The sequence below is a fragment of the Ursus arctos genome, unplaced genomic scaffold (assembly GCF_023065955.2).
Source record: "Ursus arctos isolate Adak ecotype North America unplaced genomic scaffold, UrsArc2.0 scaffold_4, whole genome shotgun sequence".
NCBI lineage: Eukaryota > Metazoa > Chordata > Mammalia > Carnivora > Ursidae > Ursus > Ursus arctos.
Genome location: NW_026623056.1, coordinates 89,301,566 through 89,325,772, shown reverse-complemented (window position 1 = coordinate 89,325,772; position 24,207 = coordinate 89,301,566). Strand labels below are relative to the sequence as shown.

The following is a 24,207-nucleotide window of genomic DNA, read 5'->3' as shown; positions in this document are numbered from 1 at the left end:
CACATCAGGCTCCTCCGCTATGAGCCTGCTTCTTCCTCTCCCACTCCCCCTGCTTGTGTTCCCTCTCTCGCTGGCTGTCTCTATCTCTGTCGAATAAATAAATAAAATCTTTAAAAAAAAAAAACAAAAAAAAACATTTGGTTAATATAAAAATCAATGCTTAATTTTTAAATATGAATTAAATATGTGAATATGCAATTTGCTTTCTGTATGCGAGATATACTTTGCCTTCAACAGTATCCCAGGATTTGCAGTCTGGTCGACCGTGATTCCGTGCGAGGAGTTATCTCACTAAAGATCTGGGCTGGCTCTCTCTGATCCCCCACCCCCACCCCCCGAAGCACGGTCAGATTCGTTTTCTGTTTCAATACAGCAAACCGTTTTGTAGGGCGTTCACGGGCTCTGCCTCTCTGGCTACAGCTCCCTTTGTGTGAATTTCATAGAGCTTATCCGAAGTGAAACTGTCCCAAAGGAGACAACCCCAAACTATAGAATATTAGACTTTTCTGTCCCTCCCTCAGCTCCCCTGTTTTCCTTGACATTTTTCCAAATGTCAAGAGTTCTTTCTGTCCAGATCCTCCCCAGTCTTTCTTCTTTCTTTGCCGGCCACGAAGCATTTATTTTTTGTATGTAACAATGTATCCATTTCCAACTGAAAAGATTTAAATGACAAACCCAGGTTTCAAACCCGGAGTAAAAAAACAAAAGATAGAACTTTTCTTTTCCAAACCTGTCTGGACACTAATCTCAACATTAAGAAAAGAGGGTGTCGGATCTGTTGGTCACAACCACTGATAAATCCACACCCCCAAATCCGTTTATTCATCCAGGAAAGGAATATTGCCAAATGCCAGACCAGAAGCCAGGTCTTGCGGACAATGTAAAGTCGTTCCTGTCCTAAGGAAGGTCACGTCTAGTTGGGATAAGGCCAATAAATAAAATGTAACCCATAGTACTTGCTGTGGTCTGGATGTTTGTGTTACTTCAAAATTCATGTGCTGAAATCCTAAGCCCCAAGCTGAAAGCATTAGGAGGTGGGGTCTTTGGGAGGTGATCAGGTCATGAGTGTGGAGCCCTCCCGAATGGGACGCGGGCTCTCCCAGAAGAGACCCCAGGCTGCTCCCTGTCCCTTCTTCCACCATATGAGGACACAGGAAGGAGATGGCTGTCTATGAACCAGGAAGAGGGTTCTCACCCGACCAAGCCAGCTCCCTGATCTCAGACTTCCAGCCTTCAGAACCATGAGCAATAAATGTCTACGGTTTGTAAGGCACTCACTCGGTGGTACTTTCCTATAGCTGCCCGAGCAGACGAGGACAATCACAGCCTGAGCTCGGATGCTGTGTTTTATAAAACCATCAGCCAAATACAGCATGAATCTGTGTGTATGCACCCTCTAAAGTCTTTCTCTCCCCACCCCACCCCCCAGTGAGAAGCCCTTTCTAGAAAGCCATTCTAAATTAATGAAAAGCCCCAGGCTTGGGCTCATGACATTATTCAGGTGTTCAAATAGTATGGGGCACCCGGTACCCTGAGGACAGAGGGACCACAGACAAACTGTGAATGCCTTCCTCCCGTGACAGCACCTTTAACAAAGCACTGGCACAGAAATTATAATTTTAAAAAAGTAACTCAGAGATATATTCATCATAAATTCAAGGCACTTTCCCTGACCAAAAAAAAAAAAAAAACAAACCACAAAAGTATTTCCTTTTCATCTTGATCACACTATTCAACTAAACCCTTAATAAAATCAAGTGTGAGTCATTTCTTCAATTTTTCTTTCTTAAAAAAGAATTCATCTTGCATTCTATCATGCTTAGAATTCAAAAGAGGAAAACAGTGAGACTTCTTAATCACACACCATTCGTTAGTGAAATGCAGGGTCGGGGGAACAAATTCTATGGCAATCTGTTACAACTGACAGCCCAGCAAATATATTTCCAGGCTGAATTGTGACCTCTTCCCACTCCAGAAAAGCTGAACTTAGAAACCCAAGTTGGAATTGGTCTCTTTCTAGACCTAACATTCCCAGTTGGAGTAGAGAGAGTGCCTAACCTGGTGCGATCCGATAAAATCACGTGGATCTTGCCAGATCTTCCTGTGTCCCTGCTGCTGGTTCACCCCCAAATGAGGTTAAAATTACAGAAGAAATTGAATTGTCATTTGGCCTTCTGTTGCTAGGACTTCTCGGCCAGTTGTAAAATCCATTTTATGCAATTACCCTCAGAATCTGTGCTTAACGGGTCTAAACACAGTTCTCTGCAAACCTGATCACCTGTCCGTTAGCATTTGCTATAGTTCACTGTGACGCCATATTGAATCACACGACTATGATAATTCTCATTTCAGCTCTGTTTCCTACAATTTGTCTTAGCAATGGGTTACCCCGATGACTGACAAGTTGAGTCCCAAGCAAGTGCCATATGACATTTTTTAGCCAATGGCTACTTTAAAAAAAAAAAATCCTGTCCTTTCTATGCCCCCACCCCAAGACTGAAGTGAGCTTACCCTCCCCTTGCAAATCTCTCTCTAGACAATGCTGTTCACTGTTCTCTTCCTTCTTTAGAGATTTAATGTGTAGCCAGTAGCCTTTGATGCTGTGCTAAGGACAGGCGTGTGGGTCTAAAGATTTGCCCTTAAACGTCCTCGGTGTGTTCCCGCCATGCCTCCGATGGGCACAGTCCTTTCAGGGGCAGTGTCTGGATGGAAGAAAGGATCGTAACCCTGGCACCAAGTTTCAACATCCCATCTAAGACTGTGCAAGAAAAGAGCGGGGACAGGAAGATGCTTTCTCGAAGGGGTCTCAGGTCTAATTAACAGCTGTCAACCGAGGCGTTATGCAACAGGGGCTCCCCCCACCCCCTCGCAAATAGGGTGATGGTGGGTGTCATTTTTTAAATTGATTCTCCAAACGTTTGCCTTCATTGCATTAAAAACTTGCTCCTGGCTCTCCTGAATAAGTTCTTTTGAAGAGCAACTTAAAAACTCACACCCACGTTAGAAAATGGGACTGACTGTCATTGTTCACGGGACTCATATTTGGTGGCTCAACAATGGGAATGTTTTCTTCTCCTGTGCGGGAGTCCAGCTGGAGAGAGAAGAGAAGGACTTTGCAAACTTCAGCCTTGCTGGTTAGGATTTCTGATCCAACTAATAATCCTTAACCTGAATTTTGATCCCTACTAAATTATCTCCAGGCCCATCCAACGTACTTTAATCCTGAAATGTAAATTGGACACCGCCACGAACCACATCCACTCTCTCGGTGCCCTAAATTTGGACTTGACTTTCCTCACTATGCTTGAGCTCCTCTTTTCAATCACCATTCCCTGAAAAAGCATTGTCACGGGGGATAGCGATGACACTGTGTCATGGAGTCACCCAGCTGAAAGCCAGCTCAGGCCCCGAGTCCCCACCCCTCACCGCCTTCCCCCTAAAAGCTAGAAGAGGTGGAGGAGTAGGGCCCACCCAGGGAGCATCTGGCCCTTTGGGGGCCTCTGCTCCCAGCCCAGCTCCAGCATGGCCCAAGGAAGCAGCTGTGAGCTCGGGGATTTCTGCAGCGGGCCTCCAACCCCGCCAGCTGGGGCAGGCGCTATTTGCCCACCAGCTGCAAACAAATCCTGAAGTCAGAGGAAAGCCTGACAAAATCCATTGCTTTGGCCCCCTGCAGTAATTAGATACATGAGTAAGTAAACGATCCTCTGAAATCCATCCCTGCCTGAGAACTATTAAAACAAGAAGCCGCATGTAATTCAACCAACTAAGGAAAAGCTTTGGGGTGGGGAGACGTTCAGTGCTCTACCCAGAAAGGAGCTACTGTTCCACTTTATTAAATGTTTTAAGCAGATTTAAGTTTTAGCGAAAGGACAAATTCCCACTCTCTGAGGGACACACACCCGGAAACTTGGGGACCAGCCAGAGAGCTGGTCAGCCAGCTGGTGGCCAGAGGACTAGGGCTGCATGTAACCGAGGGGGGCCTGGGTGCAGGAGGGACAGGATGGAAAAACGGTGGAGGAGGGAGCTGGAAGGGGTGTGGTGGGGGCAAAGGGAGGCAAAGGAGCCGGGTGTGCATCCCGCAGGATTCCATCAACATTAAAGGAAGCTTTTGCAGTAGCCAGCTCACATGTCAGAGGGAATGGGGGGCGGGGGGCAGGGCGCGGCCGCAGAGCTGCCCTAATTTCACTTCCAGCAGAAACGAGGTTGTGACCCTAATCATGGGCTGAGCTCTGGGACGTTTGCTTTCTCCCTGGGGACCCAGAGTTAGGTGAATAGCACCGAGCTGAGGCATTCTGGAAAGCTCACGTGTATGATGCCGGCCACCAGCCCCGGCTGAAGATGGGGTGACAGCCGGAGGGGAGCCAGCAAGAGCACCATCCCTCCAAAAGAACCCAGGACAGTGAACTATGGAAGAAGGGCCCCCCAGTGCTCTACTGTTTTCTGACTCCTCCTCTATGAAACTGTTAATTTGTATATTTACAGACCCTCTCCACCCCAGTGAGCTGATACAGGGGAAATGCTTCTGAAACCTCATGGAGTCCAGCAGAAAGCCACGGGACCCGGAGTGAGGGAGTCCTCCTTGCCCTGTCTCTGCTTCAGGCCCCAGCTCCTCTTTCTCCCCTACTCCGGTGGCACCCAGGGCTCAGAGGCTCTGTACGCACTCTGGACCCTGCGATCCACCCGGCGGCCCGCCACGCAGCCTGAGTCCTGCCCTTCACTACCCGCCAAAACGGAACCAGCTGACCTTGAACTTCTCTGTACCTCAGTGTCCCCATCTGTCAGCTGGGAATAATGCTAGCACCCACCTCACAGGATTTAGGGAGGGAAATGAGGTAACACGAGTGGAGCCCTAGACGCTGAGCTGGGGGCTGAGAACAGGCAGAAGCGAGGTGCGCTGGCTCACTGAGGCTCCCAGCCTTCCCACCTTCCTCCCACACTCCCTGGTCCTCACTCCGTCCCCAGCCCCATTCCTAAACCGCAGATGCTCCGCCCCCTCCTTCTTCCAGTCGTGTTTATGTCAAAAGTCACCCATCAGAGAGAGAAACGTAGTGAAGGCGCCTCTTATTTCTGAAGTTAATTTTACTCTAGACTTCAAAAAAAAGGGTCACGCATCTGTCAAAAAAGAAAGAGAAGATGAAAGGTCTTTAAAAGTGATTATTTAAGTGCCGACCCAAAGGACCTGAAAATGGACTTGTCTCGGTCGTTGAGCTGAATTAGGGGATGGCTTGTACATCCCCAAACCTGCCTCATTTAAAAGAAAGAAAGAGAACATGATCTTTTTAAAATAAAATGAGCTATCAGTTTGCCCCAACAAAATCTCTTCTACAGAAACACATGCAGGGAAGGGACTTGCCGCGGAGCATGGTCGCGGGCTTCCGTCCACGGCTGCCCTGTCTCCCAGCCCCGCCCCCACACGCAGATTTGTCAGGGTCCTGCCGACCTGCCGACCTGCCCCCTTCACCGGTGCTCTGACCGACTGCAGATAGTTGTGCTTCCACACGGCCGTGCGTGAAATCCTTCCCCTGCCTTCTCCCACGCCTGACTGTCACCAGACGGCCTGCCTGCCAACATTCTGCAAGGTATCCCCCAAAGCAAACACGCGAGGACCAGCGGGAAGCCGCGCACACCTCCGGAGACACCAAGACAACCAGCTTTCTCTCGGGAGGTCTCACCCCCCGAAGCACTTTCCAAAGTCACAATGAAATCAGCAGCACACAATGAATCCCTTTCTCTTTCCAAGGCAATTTTTAAAAGTTGCGCCCTGAATCAGGGTCTGCCCTTGCCATACCAACCCAGATGTCAACAGTGTCAGCCCTCCAAGCAGTTACGGGGCTGATCTGCGCTTCATCGCCCCTCGGAAACCCTTCACACTTCCCGAGACCAGCTGTGGCCCCGTCCCTTCTCACCCCCAAGTCTCCCTCTGCAAGTTACAGAGCCACTCACCTCACTCATGTTGCTCGAACACCGCAGCTCCGGGATCCCTGTGCTCCGCTCCGTGCTCAGCTCCCAGGACGCTGCTCAGGGGTCGTTCTTCCACCGGTCCTGGCTTTTCTCTTAAAAAGGGCTGCCCGGTGGCATCATGCCTCCCGTAAGCCAATGAGATTCATTCACCTGTCTGCACTCCTCGCAGACATCTGAGAGCACGAGGGGCCACCTAGTGGAACGAAGCGGGAAGCCAGCTAGGTCTCTGCTCCAAATTCCGCCAGCGAGAGAAGGAAAGGCTAGATTTCTTTTTTTTTTTTTTTTTAAAGGTCAAATTCAGAGGTACAGAGATCATCACGGGTTCGCCATTGCTTATTAATTCAAGGGTACAGGATTTGGATTCACAGAAAGTATGTTTACAATGTCAATGGAAAGGTTTGTTTTTCGAAGGAAGGCCGGTTCTAGAAAACGGCAGCCCCTGCTCTCCTCCAGGAGCTGCAACCGACCCTGTTATTTGTGGCACAGATCTCAGCCTTTTGGGGGAACGTTTTGGAGGGGACTCCCAGTCTGCTTACCCTGGGCACGTCCTTCCTTGCTGGGAGGTCACCGCAGCTCTGGGACGTGGATTTGGAGAGTCACTCTTAACGAGAGAGAAGGTCCCCAGCCCGATCTGTGCTGTCACAACCTCAACAGCATCAGGAAGAGGACGTGGGCGGGACCCTGGACCCCACTAATGGTTTCCTTGCTGCCACCTGCAGCCTCTCTGTAATGAGGTTCAGTCCTTCTGCATGGACTCAGGAGACGCCGAAGAGTCTTCCCAGCATCGAAGTGAGCCTTGACTTTCACAGCTGGGATCGTGGCCGGTGAAGAGCAGGGGGCTTGTGCTGCTGCCCATCTCCTTGGCCGGAGGCCGGTCAGGACACACTCCTGCAACTCGCCAGCTTCAGCTCGGCCTCATGTTCAAGCGGGAGCCTCGGCTGGAGAACAGTGAGGCCGCATCATGGCAGATACTCTGAACGATGACAAGTCACTCATCAGTTGACCTACCGGAGACATAAGCACATCTAAGGGACAGCTACCAAACAGCTCATGTGGCTAAATACATGAGCAAGTGGGTCGTTCTTACTCAGATGCCCCCCTCCCCGGGGGGCTTCCCCCATCCCCCACATGGGGAGACTCGGTCGACAGCTGCAGGAAGAACCAACACTAAGCTCAGGTGTTTTCTGATTCCCTCCATTGACTTCTATCCTGCCATTGCTATGGGGGCTTCTCCTTTCAACTCCCTTCTCAGGTCCACCTGGGTGAGTGGAAGGCCACGCATCCCCACATGGGTACCAGCGATGACAGGCATCCCCACATGGGTACCAGCGACGAGAGGCTGCCCGCGGAGGCCTGGGCAGGGAGCCCTGGCCCAGAGCCCTTGTCTCTGTGGCGTGCTCGTGAGCAAGCACAAACACAAAGGGGCAAGAAGCACGGGACTCCCACGGCTTGTGCGAACCAATCTTCTCAATTTACAGCCACTTTCCATGGGAACGTGTCTATAGAAAGTTCCCTTTCAATGGGAGGATACGTCTATTCGTTATAATAACTCCCATTTCACAGAGAAACAGAAATGGACGATATATATAAACACATATTTATATATCCCAACCACAGGAAGCTTTTGCAAACCGAGAATCTGCCTGTCCGCACATTCTGACAGCATCCTCTCACTCCCCTTCCCCTCCCTGTCCCCAGTCTCACACATGAGCGGGTCTAGACAGGCTGCCTTTGGGGTTCCCCCGGTGGTGAGGACTGGGAGACCAAGGAGGACGGGTCAGCTGAGGCACAGCCGACCACAGGAAGGGGAGCAGCGTTCGCTGCTCTGCGTGAAGAGCTGAACCACACCTTCCCCGGCCTGGTTGGGGATTTGGAGCACCCTGTGCTTGGAGGTGGACAGTGATATCTCCCAGACACAATCCAGACAGGATGTGGTTTTGCGGGCTATGCTAAGGCGGAGGGGACCAGTGTGCTGTGCTCTGCTGGCCTGGTTGTGGTGCAGACATGGATTTTCTCAGGGCACAGATGCGTATATCAATTTGCAATAGCTGGAGGTTTGAGGATCAGTGAACAGTTGGTAGAGTTTCCAGGGGTCGGGCCAGAACGAGTGCCCAGGCTGGGCTGTGGCTTTGCTGCATAGAGCGTGCAATTGTTCGGAAAAAATCAGGGGGTCATAAAGCCTATACAAGGAAGATAGATGACATTATTGGCAGAACTGTGTCCCCTCCAAAAATCATATATTGAGGTTCTAACCCCCAGTACCTCAGAATGTGACTGTATTTAGAGATAGGGCCTTAAAGAGGAATGTAAGCTAAAATGAGGTCATATAGGTAGATCTTAATCCAATAGGACTGGCGTCCATATAAGAAAAATAGATTAAGACCCATCGCAGAAGGAGGAGTCTGTGAAGACATGGGGAGAAGTTGGCCATCTACAAGCCAAGGAGAAATGTCTCAGGAGAAACCAACCCTTGATCTTCCAGCTTCCAGCCTCCGGAACAGTGAGAAAATAATTTCTATCGTTGAAATCACCTAGCCTGTGGCACTTAGGTGTGGCGACCCCAGGAAACTAATACAGATGCCAAGTGTCAGAGAAGACTTTTAGGGGAAGCATAGAAGGATCTTAAGGTGAATTTGATCGGTATTTGCCATGTGGCATGCAGCTTAACCCTGTTAATTCCCCAAGGGATGCCTTTCGTAACGCTGTTATCTCCTATTAATGAGTCGGGGAGCTGCCTGTCTCAAATGTAAAGCAAAGGTAAGTCTGGCCACAGAGAGAGAACTGAGCAGCTGTGGGAAATCAGCACCCATGGGTTACACGGGATGCATCCGGGGGTTCATACCTCACAGTCCTGGTTCCACGTCTGCTTGGGGGCCAGCTGCACGGGCACTTGAGCACCGAGTGCTCCTTCCATCATTCCGCAGCAGGTGGGCCTTTGGACCACAGCTCCCAGCCCCACCCATCGTCTTGGAGGAATGGCGCGCCCACAAGACCAGCCACGAAAGCAAGAGTTGCAAAGACTCCCTGGACCTCATCTTGGAATCCCAAGGGACAAGGATGGTAAATGGATGGTCTTTAAACCTTTCCAGGTGGTTCTGATGAGCAGTTAAGTTTGAGAATCATTGCTTGAAACAGTGATAAAATACACATGCATGTACACACACACACACACACACACACACACACACACACCCCTCCCTCACTCTTTCCAAACTTTCCAGATTTTCTCCTGCTTCCTGCCCATTCTCCTCCCTCTACCTCCTTTTAGAATCTGTGTGGCCTATTCTATGACTCATAGTAGCCAGTATATGACACGGTAGATGGAGTCACGAACAGGAAGGATAGAACTTGAGTCTTTGACATGAACAATGGTTTTCCAGATGACCTTGGCAAAGCCTCTCCATTCCTCAGTGTCTCATCTCCTGCGCTGGTGATACAGAAATAGTAAAATCTTGCCTCCGCCAACCTAAGCAAAAATATATACAACAAATATATTGAGCTGAGAAATAAATTTTGAAAGAACTTCAAGGGAATTCGATCTACAGCTTCACATATTAGATCTTGGGGAATACTTCAACCTTGCTGGATTTTTTTTTTAAGATTTTATTTATTTATTTGACAGAGACACAGCCAGTGAGAGAGGGAACACAAGCAGGGGGAGTGGGAGAGGAAGAAGCAGGCTCCCAGTGGAGAAGCCTGATGTGGGGCTCGATCCCAGAACTCTGGGATCACGCCCTGAGCCGAAGGCAGACGCTTAACGACGGAACCACATAGGCGCCCCAACCTTGCTGAATTAAAATACAGACATAGGGTTCTGTAATTTATGAAAAATATATATATATAATATGGATAGATTATTTTCGTCTTCTTGGGAGTGTGATCCAGCCTGAAGGTACAGACTTGAGCCAAGCAATCTTTCAAAATCCCCCTTTAGGGTTATTTATAGGGCCACTATATATCGATGACCTGGGGCTTTTCATCAGACTTTTATACCAAATGCATCATTTATGTATAATTTTGGGGGGTGTAGGGGCTTTTAAAGCATCCACCTCTTGCTTCATTTTCCCACCTTTGCTTCTCCCCCGTTCCGTGTGCCGCCACATGCAGGCGCAGCACAAACCTCATCCCTGATCATGGAAGGCTTGGACCAAGGGAGGATGCAGTCATCCTCCTAGAATGGAGGCTTCATGGCCCAACATCAGTGGCTACACCCCTCCCTCCCTTCTGCCTTCACTGCCCCCTAAACAGAAGCCTCCTGCAGAGCCTGGGTGTCTATGCAGCCCCCACCCCAAAGGCTCAGCATTCCCCACCCTAAAGGGTAGACCCAGTAGGCTCTTGCCTTTGATCCCCCACCTTGCTTCGTGCTGCCTTTAATTTTAATCCGCTTAACAGAATCTAGCCCTCTGCCAACCTCTGGATGTCACGTGGCGCAGAGCCCGGAAGCCACTCTGGTTATATCTACAGATGTAGAAATGCAGCGTAATTCTGTGGACCTCTCCCAGAAGCATCTGTGTGTTCCAATGCTGATTCAGGTGTGTGCTCGCTTGCACAAGTCTTGTCTCTCCCCTCCTGGACTTTAAGCCTCGTGAAAGAGGGTGAGGCCACCCCACCCTGTCCTTTCTCCCCCCACCAAGTTAGCTGTCAAAACCACTTCCAAACAAGTAAGCTTTCTACCGGCCACTGAGTATGGAGTCTGCTATGTAAAAAAAAATTCTTTTTTTTCCCCTACAAAATTAAAAGCTTCAGCTTCTAAAGCCAACATAAAAGAATTTTCTGTTTTAAAAATGAGAAAAGAAGGGCATTTAGGTGGCTCAGTCAGTTAAGCATCTGCCTTCAGCTCAAGTCATGATTCTACGGTCCTGGGATCGAGCGCCGCATCAGGTTCCCTGCTCAGCGGGGAGCCTGCTTCCTCTCCTCCCCACTCCTGCACCCGCTCTCTCTCTCTCTGTCTTGCTATCTCTGTCATTATCTCTGTCTCTCTCTCAAATAAATAAAGATCTTTTTAAAAAAAAGCAGATTTATAAAAAATAATGATAATGAAATGAAAATAATAATGAGAAAACAGGATATTTCAATAATCTCTATGTTGTCAGATTTTAAGCTAGCTTTTTCAAACAATAATATATATATAATATATATAAATGGACTTGTTTTAAACCTTGATTACTGTGTTTTGTTGACTTAAAAAAAAAAAACAGATTCACAGAAATAATAGGCTGTGACTTCCCAAGGTTTTAGCAAACAATATTATATAGCTGCTGTTCTGCCCCTGGCTCGTCATTCCTGTCCCACACGGGCGTTTCCCCATCTCTTCCATCACCCTTAACTGGGCACTCTGCATAACGGATGTGTACATTTTATTATTTCTCAGAGGTACTGAAAATCCATTATTGCCAAGTGCTCTCCCTCCTTCCCCCTCTCTGCCTCCCCCTCCATGTCTCACACTCTCCTAAAACAACTTGTGTTTACACATGCAATTTCCACCCCACCTTGGCACTCTGCGAGGTCACGTTTTCTGTAAAAAGTCACCGGGCACTGAGAAGAAGGGAGGGTGTGGGAGACAGACACGGACGGGTCCAATCCGCCCGCCACGGTTCTGGGCACCTGTCTTGTCTCCCTTCCCACGTCAAGTGCTACAGTCTCACCGGAAGCTGGTACTATTCTCCAGGTTTAAATTACTCCCTGTTTGTGGATGAAAAGGTCACCTTATAACCTGCAGTTCCTTTTAGCTCAATTAAAGGTCCAAGGCTGTCCTGGGGATAAGGTCTGCCTGGAAAGCTCCCAGAGCCGCGTGTCACCCTCTGCAGCTCCCTCTTTGATGAAAAGGTCAGCAGTGTTTGTGTTCAGAGAGCCCCGTCTCCAACGCCTCGATTCCGGGCCCATTGCTGAAGGCCACGTCCCGCTGGGAGGGCTCTCTGCGCTCAGCAGCCGCGACAGTTCTCAGAATGGTGCTTTGTTGAGTTTTTAATTATTTTCCCTGCATTCACATCCTACACAGGTGAACTCCTCCGATTCACTCTTCAGCAACTCCTCCCAAAATTTCAAATCAGTGATCTGCAGAGCCAGCCCACAGGTCCGGTATTATAGGCTGAATAGTGTCTCCCCAAATTCGCACACTGAAGCCCTAACCCCCGATGTGACCATATGTGGGGTGGGCCTTAATGAAATAATTAGTAAGTTCAATGAGGTCCTAAGGGTGGGGCCCTATTCTAATGGGGCTGGTGTACTTATAGAAAGAGGAGACACTAGGGATACATGTGCAGAGAGACAGCCACGTGAGGACACGGGCAGTACGCAGCATCCACCAGCCAAGGAGAGAGGCCTCAGGAGAAACCAGCCCTGCTGGCTCCGTGATCTTGGGCTTCCAGCCTCCAGGACTGTGAGAAACAAATGTCTGTGGCCTTCCGCCATGGCGGTCTGAGCAGACTCGGGCACCTGGCCTGTGGCTGAGGTTCTCTCTAGAGGACACTCTAGTGGAGCCCCCGGGCCCCCACACTCCCAGGACTGAAGCGCTCGTTCCCAGGATGCTGGGTGCTGGTGCTGGTGCTGGACTCAGTTGTCCTGGCGAGGCTGCTCTCGGCCGACGGGCCCTGCTTGCTCAAAGTCATCATGCCATCCAGGTGACCACCCACGTGCACTTCTGTCAGTTATGCGCCCAAAAAGGGATGGCTCTGTGGGGGCACCCACTGCAGCTCTAACACTTCCTGTGGGGTCAACCGAGGCATTTGTTCTGCCAGAATCACAGCCCAAATCCCCTCTGCCCAGGGAGCCACTCGAGAAGTAGGTGGGAACGACAATTATAAGGACAACGGAATGAGACGGCTGTTGCTGGGCAAGTCAAGGCCGTGGAGGAAAATAAGGCAAGGCTGAGAGGGATTAGCCAGGAACTGAAGACGAAGTCTGTGAAACCCAGGGCCTATTGAGCAGCATACAGAAATTCTCATGTCTTGTGGCTACAGCAGAAAAAGCCGAGGAACAGGTCCAAGACTAACCACAGTGTAGCCAAACGTCAGAGAAGTCAAGTTCTCCTAATCGATGTCAAAGTCAGGGTCTGGTTGGGGGGTGGGGGAGATCCTGAGTCATGGGTAGATGCATGTGAATATCTTGAACACCCAGATCTCTCTAATCACCCCAAGCCTACAGCACTGGCCTCCTCCTCCCTGCTGAAGGCTAGTGCTCTTGGTACTTGAAGATGATACAGAGGCTTCTGTCTTGCAAGACAGTACATGCCTATCCCAGATCTGCCTCCCCTCCCCTCCTCACTACCAGACTCATACCTAGAGTTCAATCACGGTATAAGCTGGCACAAGTGTTGAGCCTGGGAAGGGAAGAACCTAAAGGAAGCTGCAGGGCTTGGCCAACACGTACTGGCAGAAGCCAAGATGAGAATGGCTGGGTTCTGAGTGTTGGATCAAGGCAGAAAGCCACAGGTGGGGGCAGAAAATAAAGTTGGACAAGAGAATGTTTGTTGATACAGGAAAACTATCCTATGATATAACACCTATCGTTCCAGGCAAGACCCCAAGAGATGGTTCCAACAAGCTGCTAGGATAGCTTTGGAACCTTGCAGAAAGTGGTGGTTCACACTGAGCGAAGTAGAAATGTCAGAACTGCTACGGCGAAAAGTGGAAGAGGGGATCAAAAGGCTCAGAGATGAGGGCATGCCAGAGTGGATATACCTTATAATTCTGGAAAAATACGCAGTGAGAGCATTGCCTTCACCAAAGCGACAAGGAATGTGTTGGTGAGAGGGACTGCAGGATCAATGGGTGGCTCAGTGGTATCTATTCTCCTCGGGCCAGGACTGGTGGTAGGGGAAGCCAATACAGAACCAGGCTTCCTGATAGGGATGATAGGACCCAGAAATAACAGAGGCCTAGTGGCAACAGTCAACCGTTGAAAGCATGTAGGTGCAATAATCAAAATGAGCAGGGAGGTCTGAGGGCAGCCGGTGGGCTTGACTCATAGAGCACTGTGTTGATAGATACTAATAGAACACGTGTCCATAGATGCAGGATAAAGGGGTCACTAACAAGGGCCTTGCTTAACCCAACTTGTGGTTCTCAAAGGAGGAACAACCCAGGGGACACTGGCGATGTCTGCAGACATTTTGAGGTGTCACAACTAGGAGGAAATATTTGTGAGTGTCTCAGCATTGGATCAGGGAGAGTCTTATGACACCTAGTATGTAGAGACCAGAGTCGTTGCTAACTTTCCTACAATATTACATACAATCTCCTGCAACAAAGAATCATCTGGGGCAAAATGTGCTGAGGATGAGAAATCCGAATCTACACAAACACACCTATACGAGGAGCTACACAAATCAGTACGAGAAACTGAAGGTGAATAATCAAGAGGCTAAGGGCAGGCATCCCAATACAAAGTCAAGATTCCCTGTCCAGTTTTCAATCTGAGCCAGTCTTCAGACTCAGAAGCAATCACCCAAAAAGGGGGCCAGGTCTCCAGGGGAAAGGACCCACCAACATCATAGCCGTAGTGTGTAGTATTAATTTTTCCAATTATTCCTCGGAAGGGTCCATGACCATTTTCTTGAGTAACTGCCCAATAAAAAAGAGAACCCCCCCAAAATTTAGAGGACTATCAAATCCAGGGTGCAAGTGGAAACTGGGAACTCAAAGCACCAGTCTCTCTGTCCAAGTAGGAGTATAAGGAAGCGAGTGGACATGGAGTCCTGTACAACACAACGTGGGTCCACGTGGGAAATAGACATATTTGGCCGTTGGCAGAATCTCCGCAATGGATCCATGGCCTATGGCATAAGAGCTTTCATCGTGGGGAAAGCCAAGTAAGAGCTCTGACACTGCCCCTACCTCAGCCAAAACGATCATAAAAACCAATACCACATTCCAGTGGAATAGCAAAGGCCAGCACCACCCTCAAAGAGCAAAAGGATGCCAGGTTGGTGGTTCCCAACTTATCTTTATTTAGCTCACCAGTCTGGTCTCTACAGAAGCCAGACAGACCCTGGAAGATGTCAGTAGAGTTGAGCAATCCCAACCAGACAGCAGCCCAGATTGCAACTGCCGTTCCAGACACGGTATCTCTACCAAAGGAGATCAACGTAGCCTCAGGTACATGGTATGTGGTCATTGATCTGGCAAGTGGGTCCTCTTCCTTCTTTATTAAGAAGGAGGATCAGAAGGTGTGAGCCCCTGATATGACACCATCCCTCAAGAGATCAGGCAGTCCTTTGTTTGCAAGCTGACATCTTTAGACCCCTTCTACCCTGGAAGAGACAGTCATTCATCTTCACTGGAACAGGCATATACTCTGATGTGAGTTTCCTTTGCTACCATCTGTAGGCCTCCATCTATCCAATTCCAGCACCACTGTCTGGAGGCTTAAAGAGTATCTGATCCACTGACACAGGATATTGCATAACATCACCTTGCACAGAGTCCCATCTCATGCCAGCCAAGGTTTGATAGAGGGCTGGAGTGGGTATGCCATAGAAGCCTGAAAAACACCACGAGGACATTGCTTTCTCCAGGGGGTGCCAGGGAGCCCAAGGTTTGCAAGACTGGTTAGCGGAGAGGAGGTTACTGCAGTGAGAGAGCCCCAGAGGGTTCCCCTGTGTGTTGGACTGAATACTGATCTGGGCAAAAAATACTCTCTGAAGCCAAAGTGGAGGAAACTTCCCAATGTGGGGAAAGAGCCCCTGGACAATTCCTGGCGATCCCACAGAACTGGAAATCATTCTTGCTCCCACCAGCGGAAATGGTACGACCTTGAAATACACAGGCGTTGGATTGAAGCCCTGCCTTAGGAATAGGGTTCAATCAGTCCCAGAATAAGAGCTGCTCTTGGCTTGCCACAATGGAACCTAACACCATGCCTCAAAAGACTCAAAGTGACCCTCACTTAGCTTAATTATGTGCCAGGAAAACAATCCAACGCTCTATAAGATACATAGTAAAACCTAGCACCCTACAATATGGCATTCATAATGTCGGGCATCCAAAAATTACCAGGCATGCAAAAAAGGCAGGAATATATGATCTGTTCATTTCATGGAAATGAACTGCAGAGATGGTAGAACTGGTAGCCTCTCTTTCATATATCCCCAGTCTACAATTCTATATCTGGGATTCTGCAAATCACATTTCAAGTTGGTCAGCCGCTCCCTTCCAGAATCAGCCAAGAGAGAGCAGGGTAGGTCAGGATTCTGCAAGGCTGGAGGAGGAAGGACAGGTGTGATCTTTCCTGTCTCCTTCTTGCTGCTTCCTGTTTGATCCCTGTTCCCATTGGTGGCAGCGCTTCTTACTTCCAGACTGGATCTAGCTCGTGGTTTTCCCAACATTTGCGGAATCAGCCTCACCGCACTCCCCCCAGAGACACCAGAGGTCTAAACTTCAGCTCCCTGAGGTCCTTCCTTTAAGCTTCTAAATTTTAATAATCCCAAATTCTTCCCTTTGTTCCCCGGCCCCAGGGGTGGTAGCTGCCTTCAACCGCCACCTCTGTGACACCTTACAGTTCTCTTTTGCCCCTTTGGTCATTCATTCAGCAACTTGACACCTCATTATCAACTGTTCTATGAACTCCTGTCTGTGGTTTCCGCCTCCTGATGACCCTACCTGCGTAGCCCCTGATGGAGATGCTTTATTTCATTTCGCTCTCACAAAATTAAGTAAGATAGGCAATTTTATTAACCTTATTTTTTTTCAAAGAACATGCAGTTCAGAGAAGTTAGTAATTTGCCCCAAGTCCCACTGTTAGTAACCGTGAAGTCTTATTTTTAGAAAGAAGCAATCTGGCTCTAAAATTTGTGTGCTTGACTGCACAGCAGCACATGTGATAATACGCTTGGACTCACTGATATCAAAGGAACTGTCCATTGAGGTGGTAGAAAGGGATTAGTCGAATTCATAAATACCAGTGTTAGTCCGTGATCACAAGCGTGGCCCAGAGGAGGCAACGTGGGTCGTATTGGAGGGAATGAGAATCTCCAAGTGATCTGAAAACACAAATACCAGAGCGATGTAATGTAGCTGTTGTTACCCACAATATTGACTTCCAATTCCCCAAATTCAGACAATCCAACTCTTTTCCCTCAAGAAAAAGTCTGTACGGTGATCAAATTTTAAAATTTGATCCTAGTGTTTCTTCTTGGATATATTAACACAGTGGATACCACTGTTCTTGTTCTTTCTGCTCCTTGACAGACTCTTCCCTATACTAGCGGTTATGCCGCACAAACAGGACAAAGATTTGGGGTGTGTATGTGTGTGTATTTCGGGTGGAAGCTGGGGAAAGGGGTAGACAGAAAGTAAACAACCACAACATATTCCCAGTGGCACCTTCTGCTGCACTAAATTGTACAGCATTTAAGTGGGTCATGAAAGAACTTATATATGGTCACTACTACCTGGACCTAACGCATGTGTCAATAGAATGCTGGGAAATTGTGCTAATATTTTTCCAAATGAAAGCGAAAATGATGTCCAAAATCAATCTGCAAAACCTTCATGTCATTTTGGTTCTTTCAAGGCTATAAAACATTAGCATAGAAAGTGATAAGTTCATTCCATTTAATATGAATGCTGGCTTTAAATAATTCCAAATGCTAAATCATGCTGAAAAACTTATTACCAATATTGCAAAATTAGGGAAAATCTCAGTCAATTAAACTCAGGGAACTAAAAGTCTTTAGAAAAATTTAATTCCCTAATTAAGCAGCTGGGGGTTGGGGGCCGGGGGGGGCAGCAAGCACAATGTTCCACTCAGGAGCAGCCTGAGTTACTAGCCTCATAAACGAGATATTTTGACAAAGGATAATTATGGTGAATGAAGCTTAAAAATGCATAAATGCCATCATATACTTGGATCCCAAAAAGCAAGGCCATTTTCATCGTATAGAGACATTGACCAGAAAAAGCCTTTACTCCTTTCTGAGAAATGGCTTCTACAGGGGCGCCTGGTTGGCGCAGTTGGTTAAGGGTCTGACTCTTGATTTAGGCTCAGGTCACAATCTCGGGGTTGTAGATGAAGCCCGGCATCAGGCTCCGCACTCAGCGGGGAGTCTGCTTGACATTCTCTCTCTCCCTCTGCCCCTCCTCCCACCTCTCTTTCCCTAAAAAATGAAAAGAAAAGTAGCTTCTGCAACCATGTACTTACAAGTCAAAAACATTTTGGGTGATAACATTCCATTCAGTGGTCCCATTTTGGTCTGAACAATCTAAGAGTCAGAATGTCACCTACAGCAACATTTTACCCAAAACACTGTCATGTGGACAAGCTCACTGCCCAGTCCTGCATCAACACATACGCCTTAACTGTAATAGTACTGCCTTTAACAAGATCCTTGGAGACAAGCAAATCTTCAGGGTCCTGTGCATTCTTTGAGCTCTAAGTGCCGTGGAAAAAACCTAGAACTACCTAAGGTATTTTAACTATTGGAAGAGTAGCCAGAAACATGTGAGGATACCAGCCAAGGGCAGTAGAGATATAGGGAATAGGTGAATAGCTACAGGAGGGGACTTTACTCTTGGGAGAAGGGAGGGCCCCAGCGGTGGGGAGGGACAGTGGCTCTGTGGCAGGCCAGTGACACTCACTATATGTAGTTTGGCATGGGTGGACCAAGGACCAGAGGAGACGGGAGAGGATGGAGTCAAGACACAGTAAGGGAGGAGCCATTAGAAGTTTCCCTAAAGTTCTCCCAAAGAATTGCTGAGTGCAGGAGACAGAAAGGCCCAGAGCCGAGGCATAGGAATGGCCTGAGATTATGAGTAGGAGAATCATGTTTCAAATGAGAGGAGGCAGGCAGGGCCAGCTAGGTCAGCACCTTGGAGTCAGGAAGCCAGGTTGCATCTCGAGGTTGAGAAGGGAGATAATTCTGGACATTGGCTGAGGAGGAAGAGCTGCATCTTTTGAGACCCTGGTTGACTTATTACACACAGAGAACTCTTACAGATGGAAACTGGGCTGAACTAACAGGTTATCTGGGAGGAAATCCATGGGTACTAGGACCGGCTGACAGAGAGCTGACCCAAGGCACATCTGCCAGGCATGCACCTTCTGTTTGCGGCCATTGTGACTTTCCAGTTGAATGCCTGGTGTGGTTATTGCATCATACCAGAATATCACTAGGGTCACTCACCTCCAGACATCAGGAAAACCAGAATACCGTTCCCAGAGAAGACAAGAAGGAGTGTATCTCTCAGTCTGGACCCAGGGGCATGGCCAACAAGGAGGCTCTGCCTGGCTGCAGTAGGCCCTGCCTCCTTTCAACAGTGGCTGAGTTTTGCTCACCGTATCCATCTGTGAAGGAGATTTAGCTTCAGACTTCAGAAGGAGTGAGACTTTTTGCCATGAGGATGGATTGAGGAAAGATGGCTGCTGGATGAAAGAGTGGTGTGAGTCTGTCCCTCTCTGGTGCAGTGGAGTTCTGATGGTCTAAAGGCCTGAGGGCTGTCAGCTGATGGAAATGCACTCTCTTCTAGACACTAGAAGTGCTAAGGATAGATTTCATTCAGTAATAGTTACTGCAATAGAGAAGAGGGTCCAGCAAGAACTGAACTCAACTTCATCAAGACAGCAATCAGGAGACTTCTTAAAGGCCTGGAGGTGATGAAAAGAGATGCCAAGGGGTATTAAGTGGGGTTGGTCAATGTGGAACACTTGGATTTTTTCACTGGTGTTTATTCTCAGAGAAACAGACTTCATGTGTCTTTAGGACTGAAGGCGTTGGTACAGGTTAGGGCATGGCATCCACTGAAGCTAGGCCCTTACCCTCCCGCAGGGACTGGGAATAAAAGCAAGCAAAGAGTTATCTCTGGGAATGTTGCTCCAGGACAGCTTTGAAGCCCTTGAAAAGACAGCTCTGTGTGAGAGAAGGTTGATATCTCAAAGGGGCAGAGAAAGAATTTATAATAGCAAGCTTTCTAAAGTAACAGCTCTAGCAGAAAGTACAGAGAGGCCTATCTGCCCATCACCAGGTTTTGGCAGCCTTGTGCTTTCTCAGACAGGCCTTAAAGAGGTGCAGTCATCATCCTAGAGACACAGCCTTGAGCTGTTGGAAACTATGTTAGTGTTTGTTCAAGTCTCTTAGTGTGGGCTGGGAGGTGAAATCATCTGTGCTGAGAGTCTGTAGTTTTTATAAGCCAAGATTGAGGCTTAGTCGAAAAGAGGGCTAAGAGGGTGTGACTAGAGTTTGATCAAGGAGAGCATCTTTGTCAAGCTGCACCATTCTCTCCATGAGCCTCCCGTCTTCTCCATGAGTTACACCATCAACTCCAGAGTCTCACCGTCTTCTCCATGAGTTACACCATCTTCTCCATGAGTTACACCATCATCTCCAGAGTCTCACCGTCTTCTCCATGAGTTACACCATCAACTCCAGAGTCTCACCGTCTTCTCCATGAGTTACACCATCTTCTCCATGAGTTACACCATCATCTCCAGAGTCTCACCGTCTTCTCCATGAGTTACACCATCAACTCCAGAGTCTCACCGTCTTCTCCATGAGTTACACCATCTTCTCCATGAGTTACACCATCATCTCCAGAGTCTCACCTTCTTCTCCGTGAGCCTCACCGTCTTTTCCATGAGTTACACCATCATCTCCAGAGTCTCACCGTCTTCTCCATGAGTTACACCATCATCTCCAGAGTCTCACCGTCTTCTCCATGAGTTACACCATCATCTCCAGAGTCTCACCGTCTTCTCCATGAGCCTCACCGTCTTCTCCATGAGTTACACCATCATCTCCAGAGTCTCACCGTCTTCTCCATGAGTTACACCATCATCTCCAGAGTCTCACCGTCTTCTCCATGAGTCACACCATCTTCTCCATGAACTGTATTATGAGCTCCTGGAGGACCTTTGTGACTACATCGGGCCCATGGGGATAATCCAGGAAAATCTTCCCACCTCAGAATCTTCAACTTAATCACATCTGCAAAGTCTGTTTGCCATGCAAGGTAACATATTCACATGTCCTAGGAATTAAGACACAGACATATTTACAGAAATCATTACTCTGTTGAACTGTCTCTCTCACTCTCTCTGTATCTCTGTCTCTCTCTCTCTCTTTCTCTCTCTCTCTCTCTCTCTCTCACACACACACACACACACACACACACACTGCCATCATTAGGCTTTGGACCATGAGAAATCCCTACTCTACTCAATAGGCCGGCCTCTCGCCCCCTGAGGTACGAACAAAGATAAATGAGTGAAGTGGGTTCAGACACAAATAATGCAGACTGAAGCCTGGGGAGCATCCAGGGCCTTGCAGGAGCTAGACTACAGTCCAAAACATTAGAAATTATCTAGAACCCTGATGAGTCACCTAGACAGTCAACTCCAGCAAAAAAATTCCAGGAAATTCTCAGATGAAGAATTTGCCCAATTGCCTGATGAGCTGAGAATCTGATTCCTATTGTGTAACAGGTACATTCCATTTTTTAAATAAAATGAAGTATAATCTTCTTCCATAATGATGGGATCTAATACTTATAATTATAAACATAAAAGGAGTGTGGTATAGATGTCTACTGCTGTCATGGCTCCTTTCAGCATCTGAGGATGGGATTTTTTTCACACATAATTCTATTAGTCGATGTTGGAACTATTATTTCCAAGTAGCTCAGTGACTTTGATGAAGATAAAACCTTAAAGATAATTAAGCTGGAATACTTAAGCAGTGATGATCTGAACACAAGGAACATAGCTGCCCTCATTGCCCACAAAAAATCCACAGGATAAAAAGTATTCATAGGCAATAGTTATTTGACGTGGAAAATACACGTGTTCTTACTTTGAAATGAAGTTCAATTATTATAATGCATTTCCATTTTATGAAAATTAGCTGCACAATAAATAGGTGAATATTGGATAAATTTCCAGACAAATAACAAGACCAATTTCGAAGAAGGATTTCAAGGGGGAAAAATGTCTTTAAATAGGGAAACCAAGAAATTTTCTTTTGGAAATTGTTTAATTAATAACAGCTGCCAGTTTCATAGGTAATTTGCCTTTTTCATTATGGAAAATTCACCTTGAACAATGAAAGCTAAGTTTTTCTACTCTAAAAATATTAACCTCCTGTGGAGTCAAATTAAGATAAGCATCTTCTCATTTGCATGAAGTATAACTTTATTTTCTAAAGAGGGAGTCTGAAGCATGGCTCATCTTTCACATTCTATCACGTGTGTGCAAAGACAGAGCAGATACTGCTCTTGATTCGTCTTATCTTAGTTTCAAAACTAGCAGCCATTTCCAGCTGGCTTAAGCCAACGAGAAGGACTAATAGTAGGGAAGCGGCCTGCCTCCTGGAACCTAAGGACAAGAAGGCAGATGATCAACAAGGAAGCCTGGACTTGGGACCCCAGAGGCCCTCGGGAACTGGGAAGTATTGATGATTGGATTCTACCCTCTTTCTTCACAAACTGGCCTTCCTAGCTACTCAAGGTCAGATATGAAGAGGAGAAGACCACCCACAAGCCCAAGTTCATGTGTGTGGTTCCTGGCACCTAGGGTTTCTGTGTGTATATGTAGTCAGATTTCCCAGAAATTAGCCTAGCTCGGCTAGGTGCCCACCCACCCCTAGATGGCTTGACTATGTCTGGAAAAAATGGTCACATGACAGAATCATGACCCTGGGGGCTAGCCCTGAAGCTGGCGGACCCAGCCCATCCTCAAAATGGGGCTGGCCAGACTGCCTATCAGCTACACACAGAAGAAACTCTCACCTTTGAAGTCTCAGATTCTATTGTCTGAAGAAACCTGGCATTCATCTGGGCCATGTCTCTAAAAAGAAAGCAATTGGCATTGGAGCAGAATGATTGATCATTGTTCAGGACCTCCCCTCACTTTGCGGGATGTTTAGTACCCTGTTCAACCCAGTAAATGCCAACAGCGTCCCCTTCCCAGTCATTGTGACACAAAACCAGCCCCCTTTAAGTGCCTCCTCAGAGGACAGCACTGCATCCTGTTGAAAAGCCTTGAATTTTAGTCCAACCTTTTTGAAATAGACAGATGTGGGTCCCGAGCCCCAGAGCAAGGTGAAAACAGAACAAGCTATAAGACCACTGGCTCTGCCAGCCTACCAGCCACGAGGCCTGAAGCAAATACCATAACCTCCCTCAAACTGTGGTTCTTCACCATCCAAAAGGCAAATTGAATGATACCTCCCCTTTAGATGTATTGTGAGGATTATTGAACCATATAGGAAATGCCCAGTTTTATAGGTCCAATACTTGAATACCTGCAATTTCCTAGGGTTCAAACCAACATTTCAGGCTTTAGCATGGAGCTTGGCACATAATAAGAGCCAAGAAATTGTAAATATGAATCCTACAAGGATTTAAATTAAACTTGGGGGGCGCCTGGGTAGCTCAGTCGTTAAGCGTCTGCCTTCGGCTCAGAGTGTGATCCTGGCTTTCTGGGATCGAGCCCCACATCAGGCTCCTCTGCTGGGAGCCTGCTTCTTCTTCTCCCACTCCCCCTGCTTGTGTTCCCTCTCTCGCTGGCTGTCTCTCTCTGTCAAATAAATAAATAAATAATCTTAAATAAATAAATAAATAAAACTTGGATGCAAAATACAATAAAAAAATGATTTCTAGGTAAGAATATTGTGTGTCCCCCGCCCCCACCCCTGACCTTGGACAGAACGCAGTACATGCCATTAACTAAGGTATAAACAATGGCGGGAAGAAAGTATCCTTTGGGGAAATTTTAAACACCATCTGTGACAGCTCATGACAATTGGAAGGGCAAAAAGGAGGTATCATCCCAATGGAGACTTAGAGCATGGTGGCCAGCTGTCCTCCACTTATGGAAGATACTGGAGAAAGCTATTATCCATGATGACTCATCAGTCATCCTCAGGAAGACAAAGCAAAGCTTTCCTCTCCTCTCCAGCAAGCAGGAAGCAGGGGTGGGATTGATAGCTCAAGGGGTTATGGACTTGGACGTGCCTTTCATTTTTAATTATTTCAGCCTTACCTTTTGCATAATTTTGCATAAAAGAAATAGCTTTTATTTCAAGTTCCCCCAAGTCCCTAACCTGTCACTTACAAACAGATGCCACCCCCTGGCCCTCCAACTGGCCACGGGTCAAGAAAGTACAGAAGCTTTAACTGACTGGGTACAGACAAGAATTTTCCTTGGCACTTTCCACTGGCAGTTAGCTTTTAATTAAAAGGTAAAAAAGACATTAATTATCAGTTAACAAATTTCAATCTCTGCTCAGACAAGGGAATTAATGTGTTTAAAAAAGGC

The 24,207-nt window shown here is 47.6% G+C and overlaps 1 protein-coding gene across 1 annotated transcript in view; it reads right to left on the bottom strand.

Moving 5' to 3' along the window:
• Positions 1 to 6,034, bottom strand: part of PCP4 (Purkinje cell protein 4) — a 52,850-nt gene extending 46,816 nt beyond the window's left edge. Inside the window, exon 1 of the mRNA XM_057306822.1 lies at positions 5,944 to 6,034. Coding sequence (XP_057162805.1) covers positions 5,944 to 5,952 — 9 coding nt within the window. The 5' untranslated portion in view covers positions 5,953 to 6,034. The remainder of the gene's footprint in view (positions 1 to 5,943) is intronic.
• Between the last annotated feature and the right edge of the window lie 18,173 nt (positions 6,035 to 24,207).